The sequence below is a fragment of the Pseudonaja textilis genome, chromosome 8 (assembly GCF_049901715.1).
Source record: "Pseudonaja textilis isolate UNSWEBS1 chromosome 8, rPseTex1.2, whole genome shotgun sequence".
Taxonomy (NCBI): Eukaryota; Metazoa; Chordata; class Lepidosauria; order Squamata; family Elapidae; genus Pseudonaja; species Pseudonaja textilis.
This window is the reverse complement of record NC_141997.1, coordinates 32914314-32939585: the sequence shown is the minus strand read 5'-3', so window position 1 is coordinate 32939585 and position 25272 is coordinate 32914314. Positions and strand designations below refer to the sequence as shown.

The window sequence follows — 25272 nt, the reverse complement described above, 5'->3', positions numbered from 1 at the left end:
ACACTTCATCATACTACTGGTATCCCTCTGTTAATGCAGCCTAGGACTTCTCTCTGTGTAGATGCAGTTGCATTGAGAACTACATGTTGTATGAAGTTGACCCCCTCAGTTATGAATCCATAACGAAGATGATGATGATGCTTATCCCATTAATTAATGTGTTGAATTAATTGAAGTAAGTTAATAATTGGATTGTAAACTGCTTTGAAAGGGGAGAGTAGGACTAAATTAAATGATGATAAACACCAAATTAAACAATGCACCAGAAATAAATACAAATACCTGAAGGGAGTTTGGGGAAATATTCAGGGTAATTAGAAATGTTGCATTTGTTCATATTTTATTTCTTTGTCCTCTTCCCCCATGACAGTCCCATTATTTTTATTTTTGCAAATTAATGTATCCAAATATATTCTGCTCAAAATAGCCAAACAGAGGCGACTTATACTCCTGCAATAGACATTTCATTTTTTTTTTCAAGTCATAAGGAAAAGCAACACATTAACTTCCAAATGGTGCTTGAAGAAGTGACTCAAGGAAGTGAGCCAAGTTATGTGCGGTATATAGGATCTGAAAGATGTTGTAGGGGATGCACATTTCCTGGGCCTTCTTCGTTAATTTCATATAAGGCAATCAACTGATCAAAAAACAAGTTGACCTCTCTTCCTGTGTTTTTAACCTTCGTCACTGTGCTGAAGTAAGTTACTGTATTCCAACATAGGCATAAGCATGATCACAGACACTGTTCTTTCTGTCTTTAGACTGCTGGCTGAATATAAAGGCAGACAGACAACTCTACAAAGGCTTCTATGCAAAGTTTCTTTATTCGGTCACCAGGCATCCTCAAATATAACTCACGATTATGTCAAGATCCATCTCATGTCCAATTCTTTGTATAGCTGACTTCACAGTGTGAAAGAATAGTGATCTTTCATCCCATAATGAAGGAGCAAGGGGGTGAGGCACCAGCACGGTGCTGGGGTCCAGGCAAGAGTGGAGGAACCTCCCTCAACCCAACCAAGGGTCAATTTAGAGACCAATCAGGATTGCAGATGTGACCACATGACATGAACTACATTTCCCAGGATGCATTAACCACATTTAGCATGAGGCATTCCCTTAAGGGGACAGCTCCCAATTCTAACTTAACTATCTCAATTCCCATTATCTATATACTGTCTGGACAGCACAGACACCGCTTAATCTCTGAAAATTAAGTCAATGTCAGTGTCAGGAGCAGAATTGTGGGAGGAAGAAATTTATAGCCAGTCTTAGCTTTGCTTCTACTTCTGTTCCTTTTCTTTAAGTTCAGTGCCCACTCCTACAGAAAAGATGGAGGAGATTTGATATAGATCTTGTATTATTTTGTATGGTGGTAAATCAATAAGGACAGTCTCTCTTACTGTGCCAGCTGCTATTAAAGGCACAAAAGAAGGCAAAGAAGTATGGCAGCTTTGGTTCCCCCAGCCTTTCTTTTTAAGGGGAGAGAAGCCAAAATCTTACAATGAATCAGGCATTAGAAGTCAAAGAAAGGCTCCTGCTCCCACCTATAAAAATCCAACCTGTCTTGAAATGGGAGGATGGTTCTAGGTTTGCTAGGAATAGAGAGGTGAAGGCAGGTATTTTTTTTTTTTAATCTAATAGTCTTTAATGGGGAGTTGCTTACATTCAGGTTCCCTTTTGCTTTCAGATAAATACCACCGCTGAAAATGTACCCTTCCGTCAGCATTCTCTTTCTTTCTGAGAAATGTGAAATCTGACCATCATAGCTTACCTGTCTTCTAATTTCAAAGAGCGATCAGTTCTGAACTGTGGGTATTCATCCACAGGATGGCAGCAAAAAGCTACCCAACGCTCAGGCTCCTTGGCACCCTCTAATGTTTGGGTAAAAGTTTGCACCTTAAATCTGGTAGCCCAAGGGGCAGTTCCCCGAGCAGCTTGAAAGGGGGCTGCAGGGTGGGGGAATGGCCCTTGAGAGTTGGGGGTCTTTTCTGTCCCCCCAAAAAGGCAAACCTGAGGATCAGATTGTGTCCTCTTGGTTTTCTTCATGTGTGGGAGGAAGCCCTTAGCTGTCCTTTCTCATTTTTTAAGCCCTGCAGCTGGATGGATTGGGCCCTCCACAGCTATGCTCCATGATGGTATAAGTGTCTGTTTTTTCATTGAGTTGGGTTGAGTTGTGCCTATTAAGTTTTCTGGACTCCCTTATAGGAAAATTTGCCTCTGGCTGCTTCTGAGATGTCATCTTTCGACTTCCCAGCATAGCCCTCAGCCTAAATTTCTCAGCTCTCACAATACTTGGGAGAGCCTGGACTGAAATGGGGTTGGGAACTTCGGAGTTAAGTGGAGCTATTCTGAGAGACCCTGGACCTCTTTTTTTTTCCTTATGGGGGCATCTTCTCTTGGACAGCACTCGGATGGGGAAGGCGTTCTGTTGGCTCGGACACTCAGAGCAGGCTGGGTAAAGGAGCCCTTGAAAAGCCAACCATGCTTGCCACATCTGGTTTGGCTAGCAGAAAACAAACAGGCAAAGAGGTGCATTTTCTTTTCCCATCGCCCTGTTGGCCTGTCCCATTGGGGGGGTGGGGGAGGAGGGGCAGAGGATTCTGCTAGAAGGAGGAGGTGAAGTTGCTCCTCTAAACAAAAAACAACCCTGGCAGTTTTAAGCCTCCTTTCAGCATCCCTCTCCTAAGCTGTCCTCCCCCCCCCCCCAGATGTGCTGAATCCTAAGTAGAGGCTAATATTTGGAATAGACTCTCCTGTTCGAGCAGGGGGTTGGACTAGATGACCTCCAAGGTCCCTTCCAACTCTGTTATCTTATGAAACTTTCTATGAATCTGGTCCCGTCCCCAAAAGGCCACCAGGTTGGAGGTGCCCCGATTGAGACACTCTACCCTCCCAACCTTTCCGAGGCCAGAGGTGGCTCTTCAGCCGAAGACAACGTCCCATGTTCATTCTTGGGCGGGGAGGGTGGGGGGACGGGAGAAAGAGGCATTCTTCCCAGCCCTGCACATCCCCCCCACCTCCATCTCCTCTATTCCATTTGGGGAAAGGGGGCACAGGAGGAGAGAGCGGGGGAGAGGGAGGGAGAGGGAGGGAGAGTCAAGGAGGGAGAGGGAGAGGGAGGAAGAGAGAGGGAGAGAGAGAGAAGGAAGAGAGAGAGAGAGAGGAGAGAGAGAGAGAGAGAGGGGAGGGAAAGGAAGGAGAGGGAGAGACAGAGGGAGGAAGAGGGGAGAGGGAGAGAGAAGAGAGAGAGGGAGAGGAAGGGAGAGAGAGGGGGAGGGAGGGGAGAGAGAGAGAGGAGAGAGAGAGAGGAAGAGAAAGTGAGAGAGAGGAGAGGGAGAGAGAGGGAGGGAGAGAGAGAGGGAGGGAAGGAGGGAGGAGAGAGAGAGAGAGAGAGGAGAGGAAGGAGAGGGAGAGACAGAGGGAGGAAGAGGGGAGAGGGAGAGAGAAGAGAGGAGAGGAAGGGAGAGAGAGGGGGGGAGGGAGAGGGAGAGAGAGAGAGGAGAGAGAGGAGAGTGAGAGAGGGAGAGGAAGGAGAGAGGAGAGAGAGGGGGGAGGGAAGGAGGGAGGAGGGGAGGAGAGAGAGAGAGAGGGAGAGGGAGAGGGAGAGAGAGGGAGGGAGAGGGAAGGAGAGGGAGAGACAGAGGAAGAGAGAGGGAGGGAGGGAGGGAGGGAGGGAGAGGAAGGAGAGAGAGAGGGGGGGAGAGGAAAGGAGGGAGAGGGAGAGAAATCCGGCCCGGGTTTTCCTTCCCGCCCTTCTTTCTGTGAGCCGGCTCTGCAATTTGGAGCACGTTTCGCTCGCGCTGCGTTGTGCGCGCTCGCAGCTCGCTCGGCTGCTCCGGGTAGCCTTGCGCACGGCAGAGCCGCGGCTTCCCTCTGATCTCCGGCGAGGCGAGCCCCCCTCGCTCGCTCTCTCTCGTTCTCTCTCTTTTTTTTTTCATCCTCCCCCTTGATGTCTGCCTCTCACCCGGGCGAAACGCGTCGCGCCACGCCAGCCAATCCTCGCTTTCCCGCGCGGCGCTTCCTCCCGCTGCCTTCAACCTGAGCGCGGCTCGGCGCTTCGCCGTTCCCACCCGAAGGGCAGCCACACGGCCCCGCGGAACCCGGGCGGGGTGGGTGGGTGGGAGAGAGAGAGAGAGAGCGAGAGACTTGAACCAGCCGCCGGCCGAGGAGCAACGGGAGGCGTGGGCGAAAGAGGCGGCGGTTCTTTGCGCCTAACAGTGCGGGCTGCCTTCCCCAGAGCCGGCTACTCAAAGTTTGCGGGGCTCGCTGGAGGAGGTCTGCGTGGCGCCTAGACACGCGCGGGTGGGGTCTCGGGGAAGGCACTTCGCGCTGGAGGGCTCCGCTCGGCGCCTTTTGGAAGGAGAAGAGGAGGAAGGAGAAGAGGAGGAAGAGGAGGAGGAGGAAGGAGGAGGAGAAGAAGAGGAACTCTTCGCGGGGATTTATTTGTCCAGTGGATTTGGCGTCTCTCCCTGGTTTTGCAAAGCGAGCGGGTCGGGTCTTTGGGGGGGAGCCGGGTTTTTGTCGTGGCAAGAAATTTGGGGAGCGCCATGGTCGCTGGGATGGGGGCGCTGCTTTGGGCTCCCCTCGGGCTGTTGCTGTCACTTCGGGCCGGAGCCGCTGACGTGAAAGCGCGGAGCTGCGGCGAGGTGCGGGAGGCGTACAAAACGAAAGGCTTCAGCCTGGTTAACATCCCCTATCAGGAAATCGCAGGTAAGGGCACCTGGGCAGGCGGTGCGGGCGGGCGGGCGGGCGCGGGGCCAGCGATCTTCTCTTTTTGGGGTGCCTTTGGCGGCGCCCACCTTCTGGGTTTGACTTTTCCCTGGATCTCCCCTTCCTCCCTTTTCCCCTCCGAGCAGCGCTTGTGGGAGCAGTTGAAGCCATGAATTGCTTCATTGTGCCGTGGATCCTTTTGAAAATTTCTAAAGCCACTTTCAGGGGATGGACAAATTGGATGAGAGAATGGAGAGGCTTGGCAACAACTTTCTTTCCTTCTTTTCCTTCCTTTTTTCCTTTTCTTGTTTTCTAAAACTAAAACTTGGGGGGTGGGGAGTCCCTGCTGGGAAGAAAGAAAGAAAGAAGGAAAGAAGGAAGGAAAAAAGGAAGACGGAAACAAGGAAGGAAGGATTTCTTTCCTCCTTTACTTTCCTTGTTTCCTCCTTCTTCCTTCTTCTTTCCCTCCTTGTTTACTTCTTCCTTCTTTCTTTCCTTCCTTTCCCCCCTTTTTTTCTTTTCTTCTTTCCTTTTTCCCAGCAGGACCCCCCCCCCCCCTGAATTTTTTAGTTGGCTTCAAAGAATTCAGCCGCTGGAATACAAGTAGTTGGTCTCTTCTACAAACTTGGATAACATTGTCCACGAGTCTAGCATTAATTCATAAGCTCCCAGGATACTATGGATAAAATTCTTCAGCTTGCAACTGGAGGAACCTTACAGGGTTTTAACTTTTTAGCTGACCACAATCAGTAACAATTGTCCTTTGCCAGTAGGGTGTGCTCTTTATCATACAGGAGCCCTTCTACTGCCTCTGTTTGGCAAAACACCTGTAAAAGATGCAATGCTTCCCACACCTGAGGGAGATTGAAAACACCGAACATTAGAAAGTAAAACAAAACAAAACTGGGGAGATAAGTTTATTGTGAGAAAGCCATGCCTTTAAATCGTGTGTTTGTGTGTATATACATGTATATGTATGACCACTGAAATTTCCCTTTTCTTTTTGCACAATTATGGCACAGTGTGTGAGGTTTCTGGCTTGGACTTGTGTCTTTTTCATTATAAGCCAAGCTATATTCTTCCTATGTATAGGGACAACCTTTAAGCCACCTTGGCAACAAGAAACGATAAGAATTGTAGCCCCATTGTGCTGTAGTAGTTCCATTATGCCTGGGAGCTGCTGTAGTGCTATCATTGTTGTCTCTCCAAGACTTGGTTGAATTAATGCATGACTAAGGGGAAAAAGTTGTATGCGTGAGTGAAAGGGTACTAGAATTAATGGTTGAAACGTGCTGTCCATATTTTTAAAAACTGAATGAAGCCACTCATTGATATACACTGAGTGTATACCAGCTTCCAATGAATCTCCTGTAGAGATGAATAGTATACTGTAAGCATGATTTTTTTTTTTAAAAAATGGATGTATTAAGTTATTTTAAAATAGAAATAAACATAGGAAATTGAAATGAGTTTTACCCTTCTACCTTGCCTTGTTCCAGTTTGGTCAATTTTATTTTTAAGTGGCTTGGCTAAAGTTGTGAACTGGAGTCCTTTCCCAGATTGAATGTGCATGAGTATATTTGGAGGGCTAAGTTTGATGTGGCATTAATTGTGCAATTTATTCATGCTTTACATAAATCAATCAATAAATAGATGCTTCAGCCCAGATGTTGCTTACTATTTACAATGGAGCGGAGAGAAAAAAACCTCCGTTCTTGAGATATAGGAAAGATTTTTCTTAACATACTTAATTTGTTTTCCTTCCCTTCCTTGTGGTGCTAACATTTTCCAGAGTCTTCTCTTGTTATGTTTTAAAATATATAGAAATTGTACCCATATTTTCTGGTGGTCCCTCATAATAAGATGTCTGTACATTTATTGAGACACACTTCCTATCATGAACGATCAAAACAATCCATGCAGTTCTCAGAAATGTTAGATTTATGTGCGGTATACTTGTTATGTCCTATTCATAACAGGAGAAAAACCTCTGGTTTGTGTATTTAGGGTTGCAGGCTAATATTGAATTGCACAACTTTTCCCAACCAATGGGAGGATTGTAGGATTTTCACAGAAACCGAGGCTGTTTCAAAATTGTTGTTTTGTGTATGAGTAGAAACATGGCAGTCATAAATTGTGAATGAGTGCTGATCTGGTTCGACTTGGCATGTGGAGCTGACTTTCAGGTCATTGGTTCAGCCTGTAGCTGTATAGATTAAAGTCTGGGTTGACATAATATAAAGCTTTAGCTGGCATAAGCTGAAATGGTTGGAGAAATAATTCTTTAGCTTCTTTAAGAATAGTTTGAAAGATGCAAACCACATCATTCAAGGTTTTTTTTTTTTTATAAACTATTGGGTACTTTGTTTATTCAGTTCTTAATTGCATTGATATCCTTATATGTTGGGTTGCAATAGAAAGAACTGTGTGGTTGAGTGTATCTTCTTGGTCCAAGTCCAACATTTTAATAGTTTATAAGTGAGAATTTAAATAGCATTGTTGGGTGATGGGGGGATGATTTCATTTTTCCTACTCATAAAGATTCACTGTTTTTCTGGAGGTCCAAATAACACCAAAGTATTTCAGCCATCTTAGTGGAGTGGAGCTGTGTTTTTCTGTTGTCCTAATAAATTTCACATAGATAGCCTTCTAATGCAGTGTCCCCTAAACTTTTTTGCACCAAGAACTGGTTCCATGGAGAGAGGTTTGTCCGTGGACCAGAGAGGATATGGTTTTGTGTGCTGCCTGTATCCCACAGATGGGGCTTCGTTTGTTTGCGTGGCCTGGTTTCTGTTTTAATCTAATCATATGTGCAGAAATCCAGTTGTCTCTAATGCTTATAGGTACAACCACAGTTCTGTAACTCCGTGTCCTGAAGTGGTGGTATTCTACCGGTTTGGCCCGGTTCTACCGAGCTGGTAGCGCCGATGAGCAACGGAGAACAAACCAGTTCTCTCCGCCACTCCGCTGTTGGGCCCACCCACCTGTCCGGGCTCCCAGACTCACCTTTATTCCCTGCTTTTGAAGCACAGCTGCTTTGCGCGGCACAGCAGAGTGCCGCATAGCAGCTGCTGAAGCAACAGGGAGAGTGCAGGCTTGCAGGAGGTGAGCCTCTGTGCCTGCACAAAGTGTGCCTTTGGCATGCGCTCGCACGCAAAGTGTGTGCACGCATGCAAAGCGTGCCCATCAAGCCATACCCACCAAACCGGTGGTAAAAATCTTTGAAACCCATCACTGCTGTCCTGGCTTAGAGTCACAGCATCAGAGAATGTGGTGGTCTGGACACTTTTTAGGGAAAAAAAACCCAGAAGAATATTTGTATGAATTAAAAGTATGCCCTTTTTGAACGTGGCTGGGAGAGAACTATTACAAGCAGAGCTAGTTTCATTATAAACCAAATTGGGATTCTGGAATCAAGGTGAAAAAATGACCCACAGAAAAATCACAAGAGCTTCAACTTTGCAGCAATATTAAAATTCTTGTGTTCTGTTTTCCTTCTTTCTCTCTTTCTTTCCACCCCACCATTAATTTGCTAATGTTTTTTTAGCAGATATTTCTTTAGGCTGAATGTAAAAGTGTTCTTCAGTTAAGTTTTCCTGACAATAAGTGTTCTTTTCCTTTAGGTCGGTGATAGACAGTGTCCTCTTAAGATTCTGCTCTTTATTTTAAATTTTATTTTCAAAAGCATTCCTGCTAAACTAGCTTCGATGCCTCTTGCCATTTTTATCCAATAAACTTCAGATCCTCTGGTTTAGAGATGACTCCTACTACAAAGCCTGGGAAAGCTTCTGTAATTGATGTTGAAGTATTCACAAAGTAGCGGAAATAAGTGGTGGGAAGCCTAATAATCAGCCTTTGGTTTAAATACCGACATTAATCAGTGTTAAATCCGATATTGCTTTTCAACTTTGTCTTAAGATTTCAACACCATCAGCTCCCCTCTGTGGTGCATTGAATATGAATATTGCTGCTAAACCACGTGGATTCTTTTCTTTTTATTAAGCTTCATTGGCTTTTGGGTTCTGTGGGTTTAACTCCAGTTGATGCAAGTGGATGGAAACATTTCAGTTTGATTATATCTATTTGAGGGAGAGGTTGGGTTGTTTTAAGGGAATATAATTAGCAGTATGGTCTTTTGTGCCTAGCACTGAGTGCTTTGATTAGAGGGCAACTAGCTTGGAAAAAGACACTTGGGCATTAAATGTTGCGATTATTATTTTGCTACCACCTGCGATAATTCTTTTGTGACCGCCCACAGCCAATCTAACCAGTTAATGAAGGTGTGATCTGTGCATCTGTTTTTGTTACTCCTTAACAAGGTTATATATAAATCAATTAATTCAGGTGTTCGTGTGCAACTTTAATGATGCTTCGGGTTTTGGAGAATCTGAAATGAATAGAATATAAACAAATAACTAGCTGTATCTTGACTTTCTTTTAACGTAGAATTTTAGGCGTGCACATGATTATATGTTAAAGTGCACAAGCTTAGACATTCAAAAAGTGTTTATAAGATGGGATACCTATTTAAAACAGATTTGTTATTCATCGGAGGAAGGAATTAAGAAGTTTACTTTTAAACCAAGTGAAAGTTATTGGAGTTTTTTTGGGGGGGTGGAAAAAGACTTAAAATGGGATAATCACAGATCTTCTGTGCCCCCTTGAAATACCACATCTTAATTGTTTTTTAGAAAACCACATGGCTTATATGGACTTCAGAAATCAAACTTGATTTAAGTGAGTCTTAATTTTTATTATCTTCTCTAAAAAATGAATGGAAGACAGACTTAAAGAAGGATAAAAACCAATTTGTGCTTTCATTTAACTGGAATCAAAACACATAGAGATGAATCATAATGGATCTTATATTTCTCATAAAGATCCCCGTGTGTATAAAATGTTTAAAAACTCAGTTACTCAATTCCTTTTGGGATTCCTTTTGACTTTGTATATCCAAGATTTCTCAAGATTTTTTAAATTCTAGATGATGATATAGCATAGGGCCATGTATAACAGTTTATGATTTAGTATTTGTTGTATTTTTTGCCTTCTCAGAATATTGTTTAGAAACCACAGCCATTATCTAGCAGAATGCTTACTACTTTGCTGTTCTATTACACTGATGTTAAATTGTTAAGTATAACTTTTTATGCGCCAGCTAGCAAATTTTGAAACAGAACACATACATCTAAATCTGCTCAGGGATTTCTGCATGAAGAATGTGCTGTGTTGCAAATTTCTTTAGAGTCCTGGATGGCTAAGCAACATTTTCATTCTGGAGAGATTCTGCTTCATAACACAAAATTCTACAAGAGATTTTCAAATTCTCTCTCTCTCTTTCTGTCACTATCCTCTGAACTGCATATGGGTCATGCAGCAAGATAGCAATTCTAAAAATAAAAACAATCTTACAAAACAGGACAAATTCAGTGTCCCAGCCAAATCATTGTTCAGACCCAAACCCTGTAGAAGAGTTGTGGCAGTTTCTGAAGTGAGCATTTCATGGTAGAATACCTTCAAATATTACTCAAATGAAGCAGTTTGCCAAGGAGAAATGCACAAATTCCTGCACAGAGTATAAGACACTAATTACAAATTATGGGTAATTGTTTGGGCACAGATGTTGCAGTTAAAGATGGTGCGACCAATCATGTAAAGAAACAATTATATTTTTACACTGGCACATTGCATGTTGGATGACTTTATGACATTAAGTGAAAGAAACATCAGACCTAATCACTCAAAGTCCATTGATATATTAGTGGGACCTTTATGAAGGTTTGACACAGAAGTGGTATTCAGCAGGTTCTGACCAGTTCTGGAGAACCGTTAGCGGAAATTTTGAGTAGTTCTAAAAGCAGCAAATATCACCTCTGACTGGCCCTGCCCCCATCTTTTCTCTGCCTTCCAAGTCCCAGCTAATCAGCTGGGTCTTCTTTTGTTGCCCTGCACAGGAGAATGGAGCTGGAAAGCAGGTTAGTGGTGTAGGGAGGGCATGGGATTTTGCAGTATCCTTCCCCCAGGAGTGGGAAGGGAATGGAGATTTTACAGTATCCTTCCCCTGACACGCCCACTAAGCCATGCCCACCTAGCCATGCCCACAGAACTGGTAGTATAAAATTTTGAATCCCACCACTGGTTTGACAACATTCAGTGGCAAAGAAACACTAACATCTGAAGGGTCCAAAAGAGGAAGGAAAGTATTTTCCCAGAACATAGAAAGTAGCTGTTCTCTGTGTTATTGGCCCATAGAAATTAGTTTCAAAACGAAATTATATTGACAATATTTGTCTTTGGTAAAGTAATATTGTTCAGCTTGCTTAAAGGTTACATGTGCAATGAATTGTAATTCTGTTGCAGAAAACAAGGACAGTCTTGAAAATGATAATTTCAAAACTAGCATTTGGTTAAGGTATCTTGGAATGAAAGTTACTATAAAGTAGCAGAAACTTTTGTGAGATGTAGCGGAATAATATAAATAAAATCAGAAAGGAGAAATCAAAATCTAAGGGAATTTTTGGGGTGGAATGCATACTTCTGTATCTTTAGGTAGGTATAAAAGTCTGTGGAGATTCTCAGACATCCAGGTCATAGTTGTCCCAAAGATACTATTTTAGTAGGCAACTGGACTTTCTTTGAAGACATTTCGCTTCTCATCAAGGAAGCTTTATCAGCTCTCGATAGGTCTGAAGAACATCTGCATTTCAAACTTTAGACAGCACTTTCTGTTACAATTTATTTAATTTATTGATATAAATTCTCTGCACAGCTCATAGCATGCTAAATGAGATGGAATTGTAGGTTCACTTGGCATAAGGCAACATCCTTCTGAATAAGTACTGAATCAGATGTTCATTAGTAACCTTAATCTCTTGCTAATCTCTATAAAATATTTTATTTTCAATTTATGGATTATAATTATTGATTCCAGATGTCATTCAGCTGTGGGAAGCTACATAAGCAGCAAAGAGCTTTCCATAATTTCTAATTCTTCCAATCTATCAGTTGTTGTGGTCTGCTGGCAGCCTTCAGAAATGGCAGCAGAATCAGACAGTGGGGAAGAACATAGGCCAATCCAGGAGTCTGGGGAGGACTCAGGTTCTGTGTCCTCTACAGAGATGGGATCAGGGCCATCTGGGAATTATGTGCTGACTCCGGAGCCTCCAGAATCTGACAGCAGTGAGGCCGAGGAACAAGGGGAGCCTGTTCCCAGTGCGCGTATGTGCAGAGCTGCCAGAAGGCAAGAGCAGCTAAGACAAAAGGATTGACTTGAGAATAAGGCTTGGAGGCGATTGCCCCTCCCATAAGATATAAAGAAAGTGCAAAGGGACAGGAACCTTTGCAGGAAGCAACATTCACTCTGGTCAGTTTGGAACTTGAAAGCTCAGTGGTGAATTTGTGCTTTGTTTGGTTTTGAAAGACTAACTGGTACTTTAGTCATTGGCAGCACTTCAAGAAAGATAAAGGTGTGTTCTTATCAGACTTCTTGCAAAGGACTTTGGCAGACTTTCATGGGACTATTTATAACTGGTTGAGACTCATTACTGGCTGTGAATGATGATAATTCATAGCTGTTGAACTAAAATAAAAAGGGTTTGGATTTAACGTGTGTTTGTTGGTGTCTCAGGAAGCCTTGGTCAGAACATCAGTGTCCAACATAGGATGCTTAAGATGAGCCAAACTTTTGTGTATTGACAGTCTGCACATATTTCACACGTTTCTTGTCAAACAGAGAAAGTAACCTTATTCACAGCACAGTCAAGTGAAAGTTTGAGCATCTACATTTTATTGATCTTGGACAATTCATTTTAACATTGATACTAAGAGAAGGATCTTAAACCAGCTTTAAAAATAGACATGAATCATTTATTTCATATATTGACAGGTTTTAGCAGCTCAGTCTGTCCAAGCAATAGGTCTGTATCTTAAAAAACGTTAGGCAATTTCTTAAGGCTAGTTCATTACCATTCCAGCTAAGAATATTTCTATGTATCTGTCAATAAATCATGTTCATAATAAATTATAATTGAAAACTAGGAATGCATAAATCTGAGGTTTTCCCTTAATGGAAAGCATTCTAGTGGGACCCTATAGAACATATTTATGTTAGCTAATCTGCTCCTATTTCTTTTCACAGAACTGTTTTTGAAGGTTAGAGAAATCTGTTTGATATTAATAAAATTGTTTTAAAATATCATTATGTAATGGTATGAACTGATTTTGAATTGGATTCTACTTATAGATCATTAAGAATTATAGATTATTAATCAAGTTATAATTTATAAAAGTGAATTATAATCTTAATACATGGGAAATAACCAAGACGATCATTTTTCAATATTGTAGAGATAATTCTGCAATTATAATCTTGAATTTTAGGTATAAATTGGCACTTTAGTAACACAAATTAAGGATATAATCCATGGCATGGATTATATACCCATTTTTTTTTAAGTCTTTCTAGATGTAAGAAATTAGGGATTAAATTTATGGGCCTCTGTAATTTTTTGCTTGTGGTATTAAGTGATTCAATGTCATCTGTAAGGCAGTTGTATATGTCTATAGGAAGTAAGTGTGAACGGACTGAAGAACATTTAAATTTCCGCTTGAATTAATGAATTATTAGTGTATGTGGAATTTTAGGGAATTAATAAATTTTGCTGGGATGTATCAGTCAGATAGCCAATAGTGATAGATGCTGGGAAATATACTTAGAGAAATAAAATAATGATTGTAAGCAATTGTGGGGAAAAAAGCAAGTGAAGATCTGGTTGAAACATTACCTCAGAAATGGCAACTCAACTCCAATTAAAAGATTTGGAAAGAGCCTCAAAAAGATTCTGACTGTAAGTGCCACACAGTTTCTTCAATCCCAGCCAAGCAGTAAACATCTGTAACTTAAATCTGCATAGTTTTTGCTTTCTTGGGTTTGGTAGCTATATGGAGATTGAGAAAATGCCACATATATGTGACCAGGATCTGGTATAAATTCTCAGTGAAATTTGTTTCTTAAAATTTACCGCCTTCTGTATTGGTGACCCATTATTTATTACTGCTGAGCTTTTTGGAAATTGCTTCTATTTCCTTGTGTGTCTCTCCTTTGTTGGCAGATATACTCAGGAGAATATTTCAAACTTCTCCTGTTACATATTCATTAATGGAATTTTAAGCCATTGTCAAAAGTGTATTTTGGCCACTGAACCCAATTACCACACATATAAAACTTCTTCCAATTAAGAAAAATATTGACACACATAAAACATGCAGATTTAAAGTATTCAAGTAATTTCTTAGGGGAATAGCAAAAATAATTATCTAATTATCTTAGCTGGGGGAAATTAGTAATTCATCTCAAAATCTAAAAAGAACAAACTGCAAAGTCAAAAAGAGGAAAAGGCAACATTTACCCTCACTTCTTGGGGACTGAAAGTAAGATCAGCCTCTCATTTGGAGGCTGAAATCCTTCCTGGAGGTGGAAGAGATAGTTTAAAAAGTTATATTTCTAAAAGGTCCCACTGCACAAGTCAAAAGGGTTCCTGGAAGACTGAATCCAGTTCACAAAATAAGATAGCAAGGAAAGACCACAGCAGTGGGAAAGCACTGGGTTGTTTTTGTTTGATCTTCCTTTCATGTTACTTTTGCTATTCCATACCTTTGCACCAGTGGTGGGATTCAGTTTTTTTTACTACCAGTTCTGTGGGCGTGGCTTGGTGGGCATAGCAGGGGAAGGAGACTGCAAAATCCCCATTCCCTCCCCACTCCACTAACCTACTTTTCAGCTCCGTTCTCCTGTGCAGGGCAACAAAAGAAGATCCAGCCGATCAGCTGGGACTCGGGAGGCAGAGAATAGATGGGGGCGGGGCCAGTCAGAGGTGATATTTGCCGGTTCTCCAAACTACTCAAAATTTCTGCTACCAGTTCTCCAGAACTGGTCAGAACCTGCTGAATGCCACCTCTGCTTTGCACTCTAGTCCTTCAAATGCCTCCCCTTGTTTCTATCTCTGCAATTGTTATTCACTCATTCAGGGGAAAATCAAGAGAATTTTGACTGGTCTAAACTGATGCAGAACAGAGACATTTTTCAGTGATCTGTAGAAATCTTGCTGGGGTGTGCAAGACTGATGAACGCAATGCTATGGGAATTTCTTCTGTAATTCTAAGAATCTTCCTGAATTCTTAGAATTAGAAGGGAAAACTGTAAGGGATTGTGGGAGGTTCATATCTGCCTAACCAAAATTTGGAGGTTAAACGAAAGGAATAGATAAGTGAAGCATGTCAGTGTGATGGGGCATCTGTCACCAATACCCACCTGAGCCTGCCTATCAGATCTCTTCTTGGGCTCTCCCACCTCCTCTGCCTTTGTTCTAAGTGTGGAACATTTAAGGTCTGACAATTTCCCCAAGTGAAAGAGTTCCACCCACTCATAAATTTGTGCAGCTAAACCCTAAAATATGGAACAAATGAGGGAATTCCTCTTCCCCAGGAATACACATTTATTTAAAATGGTCTGCTTCTCCCTTTTAACCAGAAACTACTAGGTTCCAGATGGATAATGGAGTATATGCTTCTACTACCAAGCACAACATTGGAACGTCAATGAATAAACGATTTTTATTTTAATAATGGCAATAAAATGAGGTTATAAAAAATTAGTTTATCTGCTTCAAATTACATGAGGCTACGTTGTCCATGAGGCTAGTGATCATGAATCCATGCAAACAAAGTTATAGACCAAGAGGGGAACAGATCTGCAGCTAGGCAAAGAAGCATTAAAAGGAAATAAAGATTCCCTCACAAGTCTCTTTATATTTTCCCTGTTATTTTACATTCTGGAATTCCAGTATTTGGAGGGGCTGCCACAAAGAGGAGGGGCTCAACTTATTTTCCAAAGCACCAGAAGGCAGGACAAGAAACAATGGATGGAAACTAATCAAGGAGAGAAGCAACCTGGAATAAGGAGAAACTTCCTGAGGACAATTAACCAGTGGAACAGCTGGCCTCCAGAAGTTGTCGGTGCTTCATCACTGGAGGTTTTTAAGAAAAGACATTGTCTGAAATGATACAAGGTCTCTTACTCTTGCTTCAGGGTCTCTTCTAGCTCTATTCTGATTGATTATTTCCCCAGGATTTGCGGGGTATTTGACCAGAACTCAGTCAGAAGAATGCACTTCTTTGCAGAATTTTAAAACGTTTCAAATTCAAACAAGAAAATATACTTCGGAGCATTTCGAGGCAACCCTATATCATCAACTCCTTTAGTCAAACAAATATTTTCCCTAAATGAAGATGATGTAACAAGGGCAGTCACACAGTCGAGGCCATTGGGTTTGCTAACAGGTCTTAAGAAAGCAGCTTGCATCTGCATGTGCCGAAGCATCTTTTTGCATTCAAGTCGCACCAACATAGTTGCATTCTATACTTCTTTACTGTCTTCTTGATTTTCCAGTCCTGGTCAGACTTTTGTTCCCTCAAACTGGACAGGTAATGGTTAATCTTAGAATCACGAAGCCAAGAGCCCTGAATAATGATATTTATTAGCAAGAATATTGAGAATAACCAAGTTTTTGTTCAATAAATATTTGCTGATGTCTGTTCTCAATCATTGCTGCAGGCAATTGCCTAAAAAAATAATAAAGGAAAAAAAATGATTACTGCACAAGAATTCCAACCCACTTAAGACAACAATATTTGTCTCCCTGCTTCTCATTTGAAGAGAACACTGACTATAGCTGCAGAATACTGAAGTGTTCTCAACTATCTTAAAAGGCTGCACATGTAGCAATAAAGGAAACAAAAAGTGGAGCACATTGCAATTGATTTTACTTGCCAAAAGGGGGGTGGGGGAAACTGTCCTGAAATGATGATTTTCTGGGGAAGGCGGCAAGAATACATGACCTGGAGGTATTTGACTTTTTAGTTGGGTAACCCATTCTTGACCTTGAGTATTGATTGATAAAGCTAGTGCAATAAAACTGATTATCCAGATGTTTTGTTGCAGAGATGTTTATCCCACTAAGATACTCAGCAAAACATTTAATTAAAATTCCTGTTCATTCTTTACTCCAGAAAAAGTAACTTATCTGCAGAAATGAAACTAATAGAGTGAGACTGCTTATGTCGAGCACCATTTCTTAACTAGGATTGGTCTTTCTACTTTTTGATTACAGTTGAGATAGGATTATTTTTAAAGCATCCCAAGCCTCACATTTAAATCTATTTTTACAATATTATCAAAAAGGAGTTACTCTGAATCATATCAGAAGAAATTATTCAGGAGGAGAAAATATATTCAGTGTTTCCTAGATCAGGGGTCTCCAACCTTGGCAACGTTAAGACTTGTGGACTTCAATCCCAGAATTCCTCAGCCAGGCTGAGGAACTCTGGGAGTTGAAGTCCACAAATCTTAAAGTTGCCAAGGTTGGAGACCCCTGTCCTAGATTAAGTAAGATAACTATTTGACTGGAAAGAAATCCCATAAAACTTGACACAACTTATTTCTGAATAGGTATGTATAAGTGACTAGAAATTTCCTTTGTTTTAGAAATCCAAGACAGATTTCCCTGTAATAAAATTCATGCACATAATACCCCCCTTCAAATAAGACCATGCTCAGAAGCATTCTGCATAAGCTGCTAAAATAAATAGAAAGTAGATAGTAATAATCTGCATATCACAGCCACTTCTTTCATGAAAGCACTTTAATATCTTGGAAAGGAATAGAAGTGATTTTGCTCAGTGTCCTTACACTGACCTTATTTTCCATCCAGTTGTAAAGTGTCTATGCACTCACTAAGTGTGCCACTAACTAAGTAACAGCTTCTTACCTTGGGATGTGATTGTAGGGTGTGTCAAATTTTTCAACTTTCAATTTCCAAACCTTAGGGGTGCTTAAACATTGTGACACGTTTTCGGGTTTGTAAAGATAGTTTGATTACTTTAATATAATTTAGATGTGCTTGGTAACTACATAAACACCATAACTTTTTAACATTTTGTTTATTTCATCACACCAACCAGACCATTTTCTAGCATATAGAATTTCCTGTTCATTTCTTTCAGTTTTTCTCAGTAGCTTACCAGCTCTGGTAGTAGAAGAATGCCAACGAAACTCTGATGTGCTAAGAAACCCTTCTGATTGCTCAAGAAACCATTGGATGGGTCTGTGATGACATGTTCAATGTTTTTCAGGTATACACAGTGAGTTTAATGTGCCTCAGGTGTTCTTTATCTTTTTTTGTAAGACCTGGCTGGGTGTCACTTAAAACACTGTCTCATATTGACCGGGTTTTGATATTTGAATAATGTTACTAACAATTGCAATTGTTTGGGGCTAAAATTTCCTCTGTTCTTCCCCATATGAACGAGGTTATGATGTTTACACAAAATGTTTGCCCTAGCTATTGACATGATTAAGTGTGTCATTCAAACCCAGCCGTGTTGTAGTTTCAGGGGTAAGTTTAGCGTAACGTGAGTAATGAAGCGTGATTCAGCTGTAATTGGGTGTAAGAGAACTATATCTGCCTTTTCTCTTCAGGTCAAGTTGTCTTCACACATAAGTCCTCAGCACCAGCAGTGAATTCACTCCTTTTAAAATGGCAATTTTATCAGCAATTCATTCCTTTTAAAATGGGATGTTTGGGCTATAATTTTCATTACATTGTTGAAGACTTTCATATTGTCACCCAGCAATATGCCTTGAGAATGTTTTCAATTTTTTCAAAGAAATATCTTTTAAAAAGTAAAACTATGTTTTCCACAGGGAAAAATTGATTGGCGTTATTTACAAGTATGTTGAAATTTCAAACCGTCACATCTTGGCCATAACTCTGGCAATCTAGATCAAATTGAAACAGAAGTCATGAAGCTAAAATAAATAATCTTAATTTTTATTGCAGTAGCAAAATGAATGGCAGTTTGTCTTCTGATAATGCAGACAAACTGATGTTCAACTTAGTTCTATTTGAAGGGCCATTCTGAAGTTACAGTGTTATTTATCATTTGTTGTATTTAATGAGAGAAACATTTCTTGCGTCTGTCTAGCTCAGTCTCTTGAAAAATGTATTTATTTTCATCTCGCCTTTATTATTTTTATTAGTAATTCAAGGTAGAGAATGTACCCATTACTCCTTCCTCCTCCATTTTTTTCCATAACAGAATAGCAGAGTTGGAAGGGATCCTGGAGGTTTTCAACTTTTTCCTGCTGAAGCAGGAAATCCTATACCATTTCAGACGAAAGATTGTCCAGTTCTTTTTTGAAAGCCTCCAGTGAGAGCACCCACAACTCCTGAATGCAAGTCATTCCACTGATTAATTGTTCTGTCAGAAATTTCTCCTTAGTTCTAGGTTGCTTTTCTCCTTGATTGTGAGATGGATTGGTCTGAGAGAGAACGACTGGTCCAAAGTCACCCAGCTGGCTTTTACGCCTTAGGCAGGACAGTCTCCTGGTTTGTATGCTGGTGCCTTAACCACAAGAGCAAATTGGCTCGTAATGAAATGTTTTTAATAGGAAGTATTAGATATGCGCATAAAAGCTTTAAGTCAGCCAGAAAGGTAAAAAAATGTATATAGGATTTTTTATTGTAAGATGCGTGCATTGTTTCTGCTTTCATAGATCATATCTATTTTAATTGTTGTATAATTGCTAAAGCAGATTGTTTGTTTTTTTATAAAAACTAAATTTCCATCCAGTGTTTCTACCCACCACTCCAATTGTGCATTTTATACAGCTGTGCATTTTTCTAAGCAAAAACAAAAAATCCTAAGTATTGATAAGAATACAACTTGGTTCCCTGCTAAATTCTAACATATCCAAACCCTTTTACAATTACTTTCCATCTTATTTCATCTTGTATTATTCTAGAGACTTGGTGATGTTTAAAGACCAAATAGGGCAAGTACTGTGCTAACAAGGCTGGGTCATTCTCTACAATAAATACATATTAATTTCATTTATATTTCCAATTGGCTTTCAATTTTGATAGTACAGTTAACTGCAAATGGCAAGTCTCGTGACAAGTAATGAACAAGCACTTTTTTAGACAATTTGTTTCCCAAATTACCATCTGCTATTTTCTAGAATTACTCTAGAACCACTCCACTCTTGGCTAGTTTATTTTAATAAAATTTTGGTTAGGTAGAGTACAATAACCTGACATTCTGTTTTGTAGCATAAATATTCACGTAATTAGATTAGGTATTTTTGTTGAAATAACAAGCTGTGTACTACATTATACCACAAGAAGATTGGTGTTTGATTTTCTAGTGCAGCAAAGTTACACTTTAATTGAAATATTAGATTTCATACTATTGTTACTACTTTCTTCAGCAGTTTCTTCATTTTAATAAGGTGTCCTTGCTATAGTCTTAAATCAGACTCTGGAGTTTTATTCTTCCCCTTGGCACATGAATAGAATGTTGGCCTTTTCTTCAGACTAGTTAATATATGCTAGTGTACTATGTTTCTCTCTGTGTAGTTGGCTTGAAGTAATGATACTTTTGTACCATCTACTCCAATGTTGTGTCCTCCAGATATGATGAATTTCAGTCATCTCCAGAAAGTTACTGCTCTGTTAAATGGGAATTCTGGGCAATGAAGTTTATCTTGGATGGATTAGGGAACCCCAGTTCTAACAAGCAACAACAAAAACATTTGTCATGCATTCTCCCACAAAGTTGCAATGCAACCATGATCAAAATTAACATTATTTAAAATGATACAAAAACAACAAAGTCCCATGATATATGCCATTAATTAATTTACAGTGAAAGCAAAAATTTCATAATAAGAAATAAAAATTTCATTTCTTATTCAGAAGAAGGTTAGATCTCAGAATGATGGATGACTTTTGGATCCTTATGTAAGAGTTTAAAAGGGGTAGACTTCAATAAATATGCATGTAGGCTTGAATTCATTAATTTTTTTATGTAATTTTTTTTTCCTAAAAAAGGCTTTTTTATATTACATTTTTCTCCATAAACTCCCCTGCCAGAAATTCCCACTAATTTTAATTTCTTTGACCAAGTCTGAAATTTCTGAGCGACTTAAAGAAATCTATCCAAAGAAGCTGTATGACCTTTTAGAGAAGAATTCCCTTGTATAAGGAATCTTTCTGGTTTGATTAGGCGTATTCACTTCCTGTGTATTAATGATAAATATGCATGCATTGACAAGATGTAACAAAGAAGCAGTTTTTAATGAGAGTGTGTATAGGGATATAACCATTATTATTCTATAGCAGCGGTGGCTAACCTTTTTGGGCTCCTATGCCAAAAATTGTGCGCACACTTGAACGCTCACATGCCACCACCCAGAAGGCAATGTCCCCCATGCCCCCTACTAATGCATGCAATACCCACCTATCCACCCTGCTGCCCCCTTACCTGCACTGCGCCTCACAGCTGATTTTTGGCTGGTTTGAGACCTTTTTCAGCCTCCCAGAGGCTTGAGGAAGGCTTCTGCAGGCTGAAAACTAGCCCCGTTTCGTCACTTCCGGTATTTTCAGAAAAACAGGAAGTGATGAAACAACTCAGTAGATTAACATTCTTTTAGCTATAGGTAGAATACTCTCTTTTTACAATGAAGGTAGAGGTATCTAAAAGGCATCTGAATTTCAGGGTGAAACTGTCATATAGTTCCACAATCTCCATGGGAATCATGTTCTTAGTAGCTAACACATGTCTAGAGAATTAATGTCCCTCTTGATTTTGTTCAACTACCATTCCTATCAGCCTTAATCAGTGTTGTCAGTGATCAGCAATGGTGGAAGATACAGACCAACACAATCTGGATTACTGCAAATTTTCCTCTTCTCCCAACTATATTAAACAGCATACTACTATTTTACTTAAGAAGCCTGAAAAACCTGTATGTTGTTTTGTAACAAAGGGGAGATTGTGTTGATGTTAGTGTTTATCCAAGGTAGGATTCACTGCTTGATATATAATGATCACAAATTGTTCCATGTAATCCTGGAAGGAGTATATGGAACTGAGATGTATCTTATCAGGTGTGTTAATATCCTTTGTCCAATAACATCTGACTTAGAGCTTCAATAATTTATTTTAAAACACCATTTTGTATTTCAGGATTAGTTTAAATTGTCCTTCTCTCAAGGAATACAGTTTTTTTTTTTTTTAATTTCATGGCCTGTTGTTTCTTTCTGAGAAAGTTTGGTGTAGAATCTAGGAGACTGGGAGTTCTAGTTCCACCTTAGGCATGAAAGCCGGCTGAATAATTTTGGGCCAGTTATTTCCTCTGAGCTCAATCCATCTCACAGGGTGTTGTGAGTTGGAACAGGAGGAGGAAGGAGTGTTATGTATGTTTGTTACATTGAGTTACTTATAATTGTAACAAATGCAGAAAAAAACACTCCAGCTTTGCATACACAATGAAACAACACAGGAAGTGACAGATAGCGGTTTCATAGCACGATACCACAGTCTCTTGAGACTGAAGGATGCCAATTCAATTCAATTCATCATATGAAACTCAGGAGAATGTCCTCTCCTCACTTTATTTGCTCTCTGGAATTGAATTCTCCCCCAAGGTCCATCTAATGTTGATTCTGCTGTCTTCAGGAGAGCCTTTATGTACCTGATGTAGCAGGCTAAGGTGTTCTGTGAATTCAATGTTGAATGAGAGATTATAGTTCAATGTGATGTTTTTCCCCCAGCAGGGTCATTTTTAGTTGTGCCCATCGTTCATATTATTTGGTGTTTAATCTTTGTAAGCCACCCAACATGCACACACATATTCAAAGACCTTGAAAAATTATATCATAAAGCCATATTTCAGTACGGTACTCACAACTCCTTGTACTTTAAAAATGCATGAAGTTTAGAAAAATAGATATTTTTTTAAAAAAAGCATTTCTACCAAATGTAGAGTTTTGGAGGCTCCCTGAATAACACTCTGCCTCCTATAATTTGCTTCCATGTTTCATTGTGTTTTTTAAAGGTTAGCAAAACAAAAACAGGTGTTTGGTAGTTGACAGTACACCCCCTCCTGTTTGGCAGAGGCTCAGAGTCTCCAATTTAGAAAAGCATAGGGAGGATTTTCCCACATGCGCTTTTTAATGTAAAGCTGGCCCACGGGCCATGAGTTTGACACCCCTGTGTTAAGGATCCATTGCATATTCTTTGCTTTTCATATTTTGTTTTCAAAATCCACTAACAGTCTACGATCAATTGCTAGTTCCATTTATAATAATAAGCTTAAATTGTTTTGCGTCTTATTTCCTGAGCATTCTGTGGAAGCCATCCTTTCCTGGGCTGGTAGCAACTGAAAAAGCAACTGGCTGTTTACTTCTGACGGTGCTAAAACCAACGCTAGTTTGAGTTCCCAGCTTGTGTACTTCTTCAGTAATTATGTATATACATTTAACATGAAGGATGTGAAAATCACTCTGTGCAGAGACTGTTTTCTGCAGTTATTTTAACAGACAGAAGAATACATGTTTCAGATATTGTGAAATTATGAGAAAAAAAACTATGCAGTTTTATTTTCAGTGTAGATTGAAATATGATTGTTCTGTGTTAAAGTAGATGGAAGTAACAGTGGGAAAGATCCAAGGACATTTCTGATGTCTGAGAAGGAAGCATGGGGGAAAGAGAAGGGCGGGCACTGGGAAGATTAACGCAGGATGGCATGTCATATTTAGAACAGCTGAAGAAAGAAAAGGAATAGAAGAATAGAATAACAGAGTTGGAAGGGACCTTGGAGGTCTTCTACTCCAACCCACTGCCTAGGCAGGAAACCCTACACCAAATGGTTATCCAACATCTTTTTAAAAACTTCCAGTGTTGGAGCATTCACAACTTCTGGAGGCAAGTTGTTCCACTGATTGTTCTAAGTGTTAGGAAATTGTTCCAAGTTGCTTCTCTCCTTGATTAGTTTCTACCCATTGCTTCTTGTCCTGCCTTCTTTCCTGCTTTGGAGAATAGCTTGACTCCCTCTTCTTTGTGGCAGCCCCTGAGATATTGGAACACCGCTATCATGCCTACCCTAGTCCTTCTTTTCATTAGACTAGACATACCCAGTTCCTGCAACCGTTCTTTATATGTTTTAGCCTCCAGTCCCCTAATTTGTTGCTCTTCTCTGCACTCTTTCTAGAATCTTTACATCGTGGCGACCAACCTGAATGCAGGATTTAAGATACTCACCAGTCTTGGACCAATTGGCCCTTAAATTCATTCTGTGATCCCTCTGGATTTTATTTGAGCCAAACCATGTAACAGAATTAGGTCCAACACAAAACAGCACTTAAGGTGTTTAGGAAACCCAACAGTTTGTTCTGGATTGTTAACAAAGCATTTGTGCACACTCTTTCTTAACAATAAAAGCCTGACTTGGCTGGAATTGTTGTTTTAACCAGAATAGAGAAGTATTTATTATTTCAGACAATTTTCAAGGGTATCCAATTTCATAAACAGCAATTTTGAGCAGCTAACAACATTGAAAAAGGTCAATTAAAAACAACAACCAGTCACTAATGGCATACAGCATAGGACAGCAACTTCACAACCATAGCAGTTATCCCTTGGGTCCCCTTAATATTCAGCCAACTCAGAGCTAGCTAGGCAAACTGATTTTTAAAGGACACTTTATCTTTCATACAAAATTCATAATCCGAAAAATACAAAACCCCAAATACATAATTACATATTCTCCATGATGTTAACTCACTATTTGCAGCCAAATGTCACAGCATTTTTCAGACTTCCTTCCAACTCAACCCCTTAAAGAAATAAGCTGTCTAATCAAAGATGGGACCACATGGATCCAAAACTGCTTTAAAGGAATGGGGATATAATAAATTCTAACTGTAGCAACTTTCTTTGCTTGCTTGGAAATAAGCGCTTATTACACTCAGGTTTTATCCCTTTCTTGTAAATGAGGATTGTACCCCCTGGTAGAATCCTCATTTACAAGAAAGGGATAAAACCTGAGTTTAATAAGCACTTATACAACCCCTCCTCTTTATGTAAAACAAAATCCAAGGAAACGTTCTAATTGGCACACAAAAGGAATATTTTTTTCCATTGATCTTTCTGCTATATCATCAAAAATACCCCTTTTTTTCCTAGTTGTTTTCATTTAAGCAGGTGTGGTTGTTCTTAATTCTCACCCTGGTCAGGGGAATTGAAAATTCTTCCAGTAAAATACCGTAATATTTATTATGTGCCCGAGGCATAGGAGGCATTTGTCATTAACATCAACAACCCAATTTTGTGCAGTACACGTACTATTGTCGTCAGTAATCTCCTTCAAGCGGGATACAATAATTCTTTATTGCCTTTAAAGATATCTGAATAGTCTCATTTGGAAGAAAAGGCATCCTCAGCAATTACTGTAATCCTAAGCATAAAAAGAGGCAAATGAAGCCAAACATTTAGCCGGCTCCTCCCTGTTTGGCAAGTCTTCCTGCAGAGTCCGCTGTGTGTTGTGGTGATTCTGGCTTTCCTGAGCCAATTCTCCTGTGATATCCAGTTGGAAGATATTAATAGCACCTGAGTGTTATTTGTTTCACGCAGCCTTTGGGGAGAAGGGGCTTGTAGATG

The 25272-nt window shown here is 40.1% G+C and overlaps 1 protein-coding gene across 2 annotated transcripts in view; it reads left to right on the top strand.

Moving 5' to 3' along the window:
* The first annotated feature begins 3866 nt into the window (after positions 1–3866).
* The window catches only part of GPC6 (glypican 6), a 900996-nt gene continuing 879590 nt past the window's right edge, over positions 3867–25272 (top strand). The window contains exon 1 of one of the 2 annotated variants that reach the window (XM_026708353.2): positions 3867–4713. In XM_026708353.2, coding sequence (XP_026564138.1) covers positions 4551–4713 — 163 coding nt within the window. In that variant the 5' untranslated portion in view covers positions 3867–4550. The remainder of the gene's footprint in view (positions 4714–25272) is intronic. The other variant, XM_087937990.1, reaches the window with a different exon arrangement.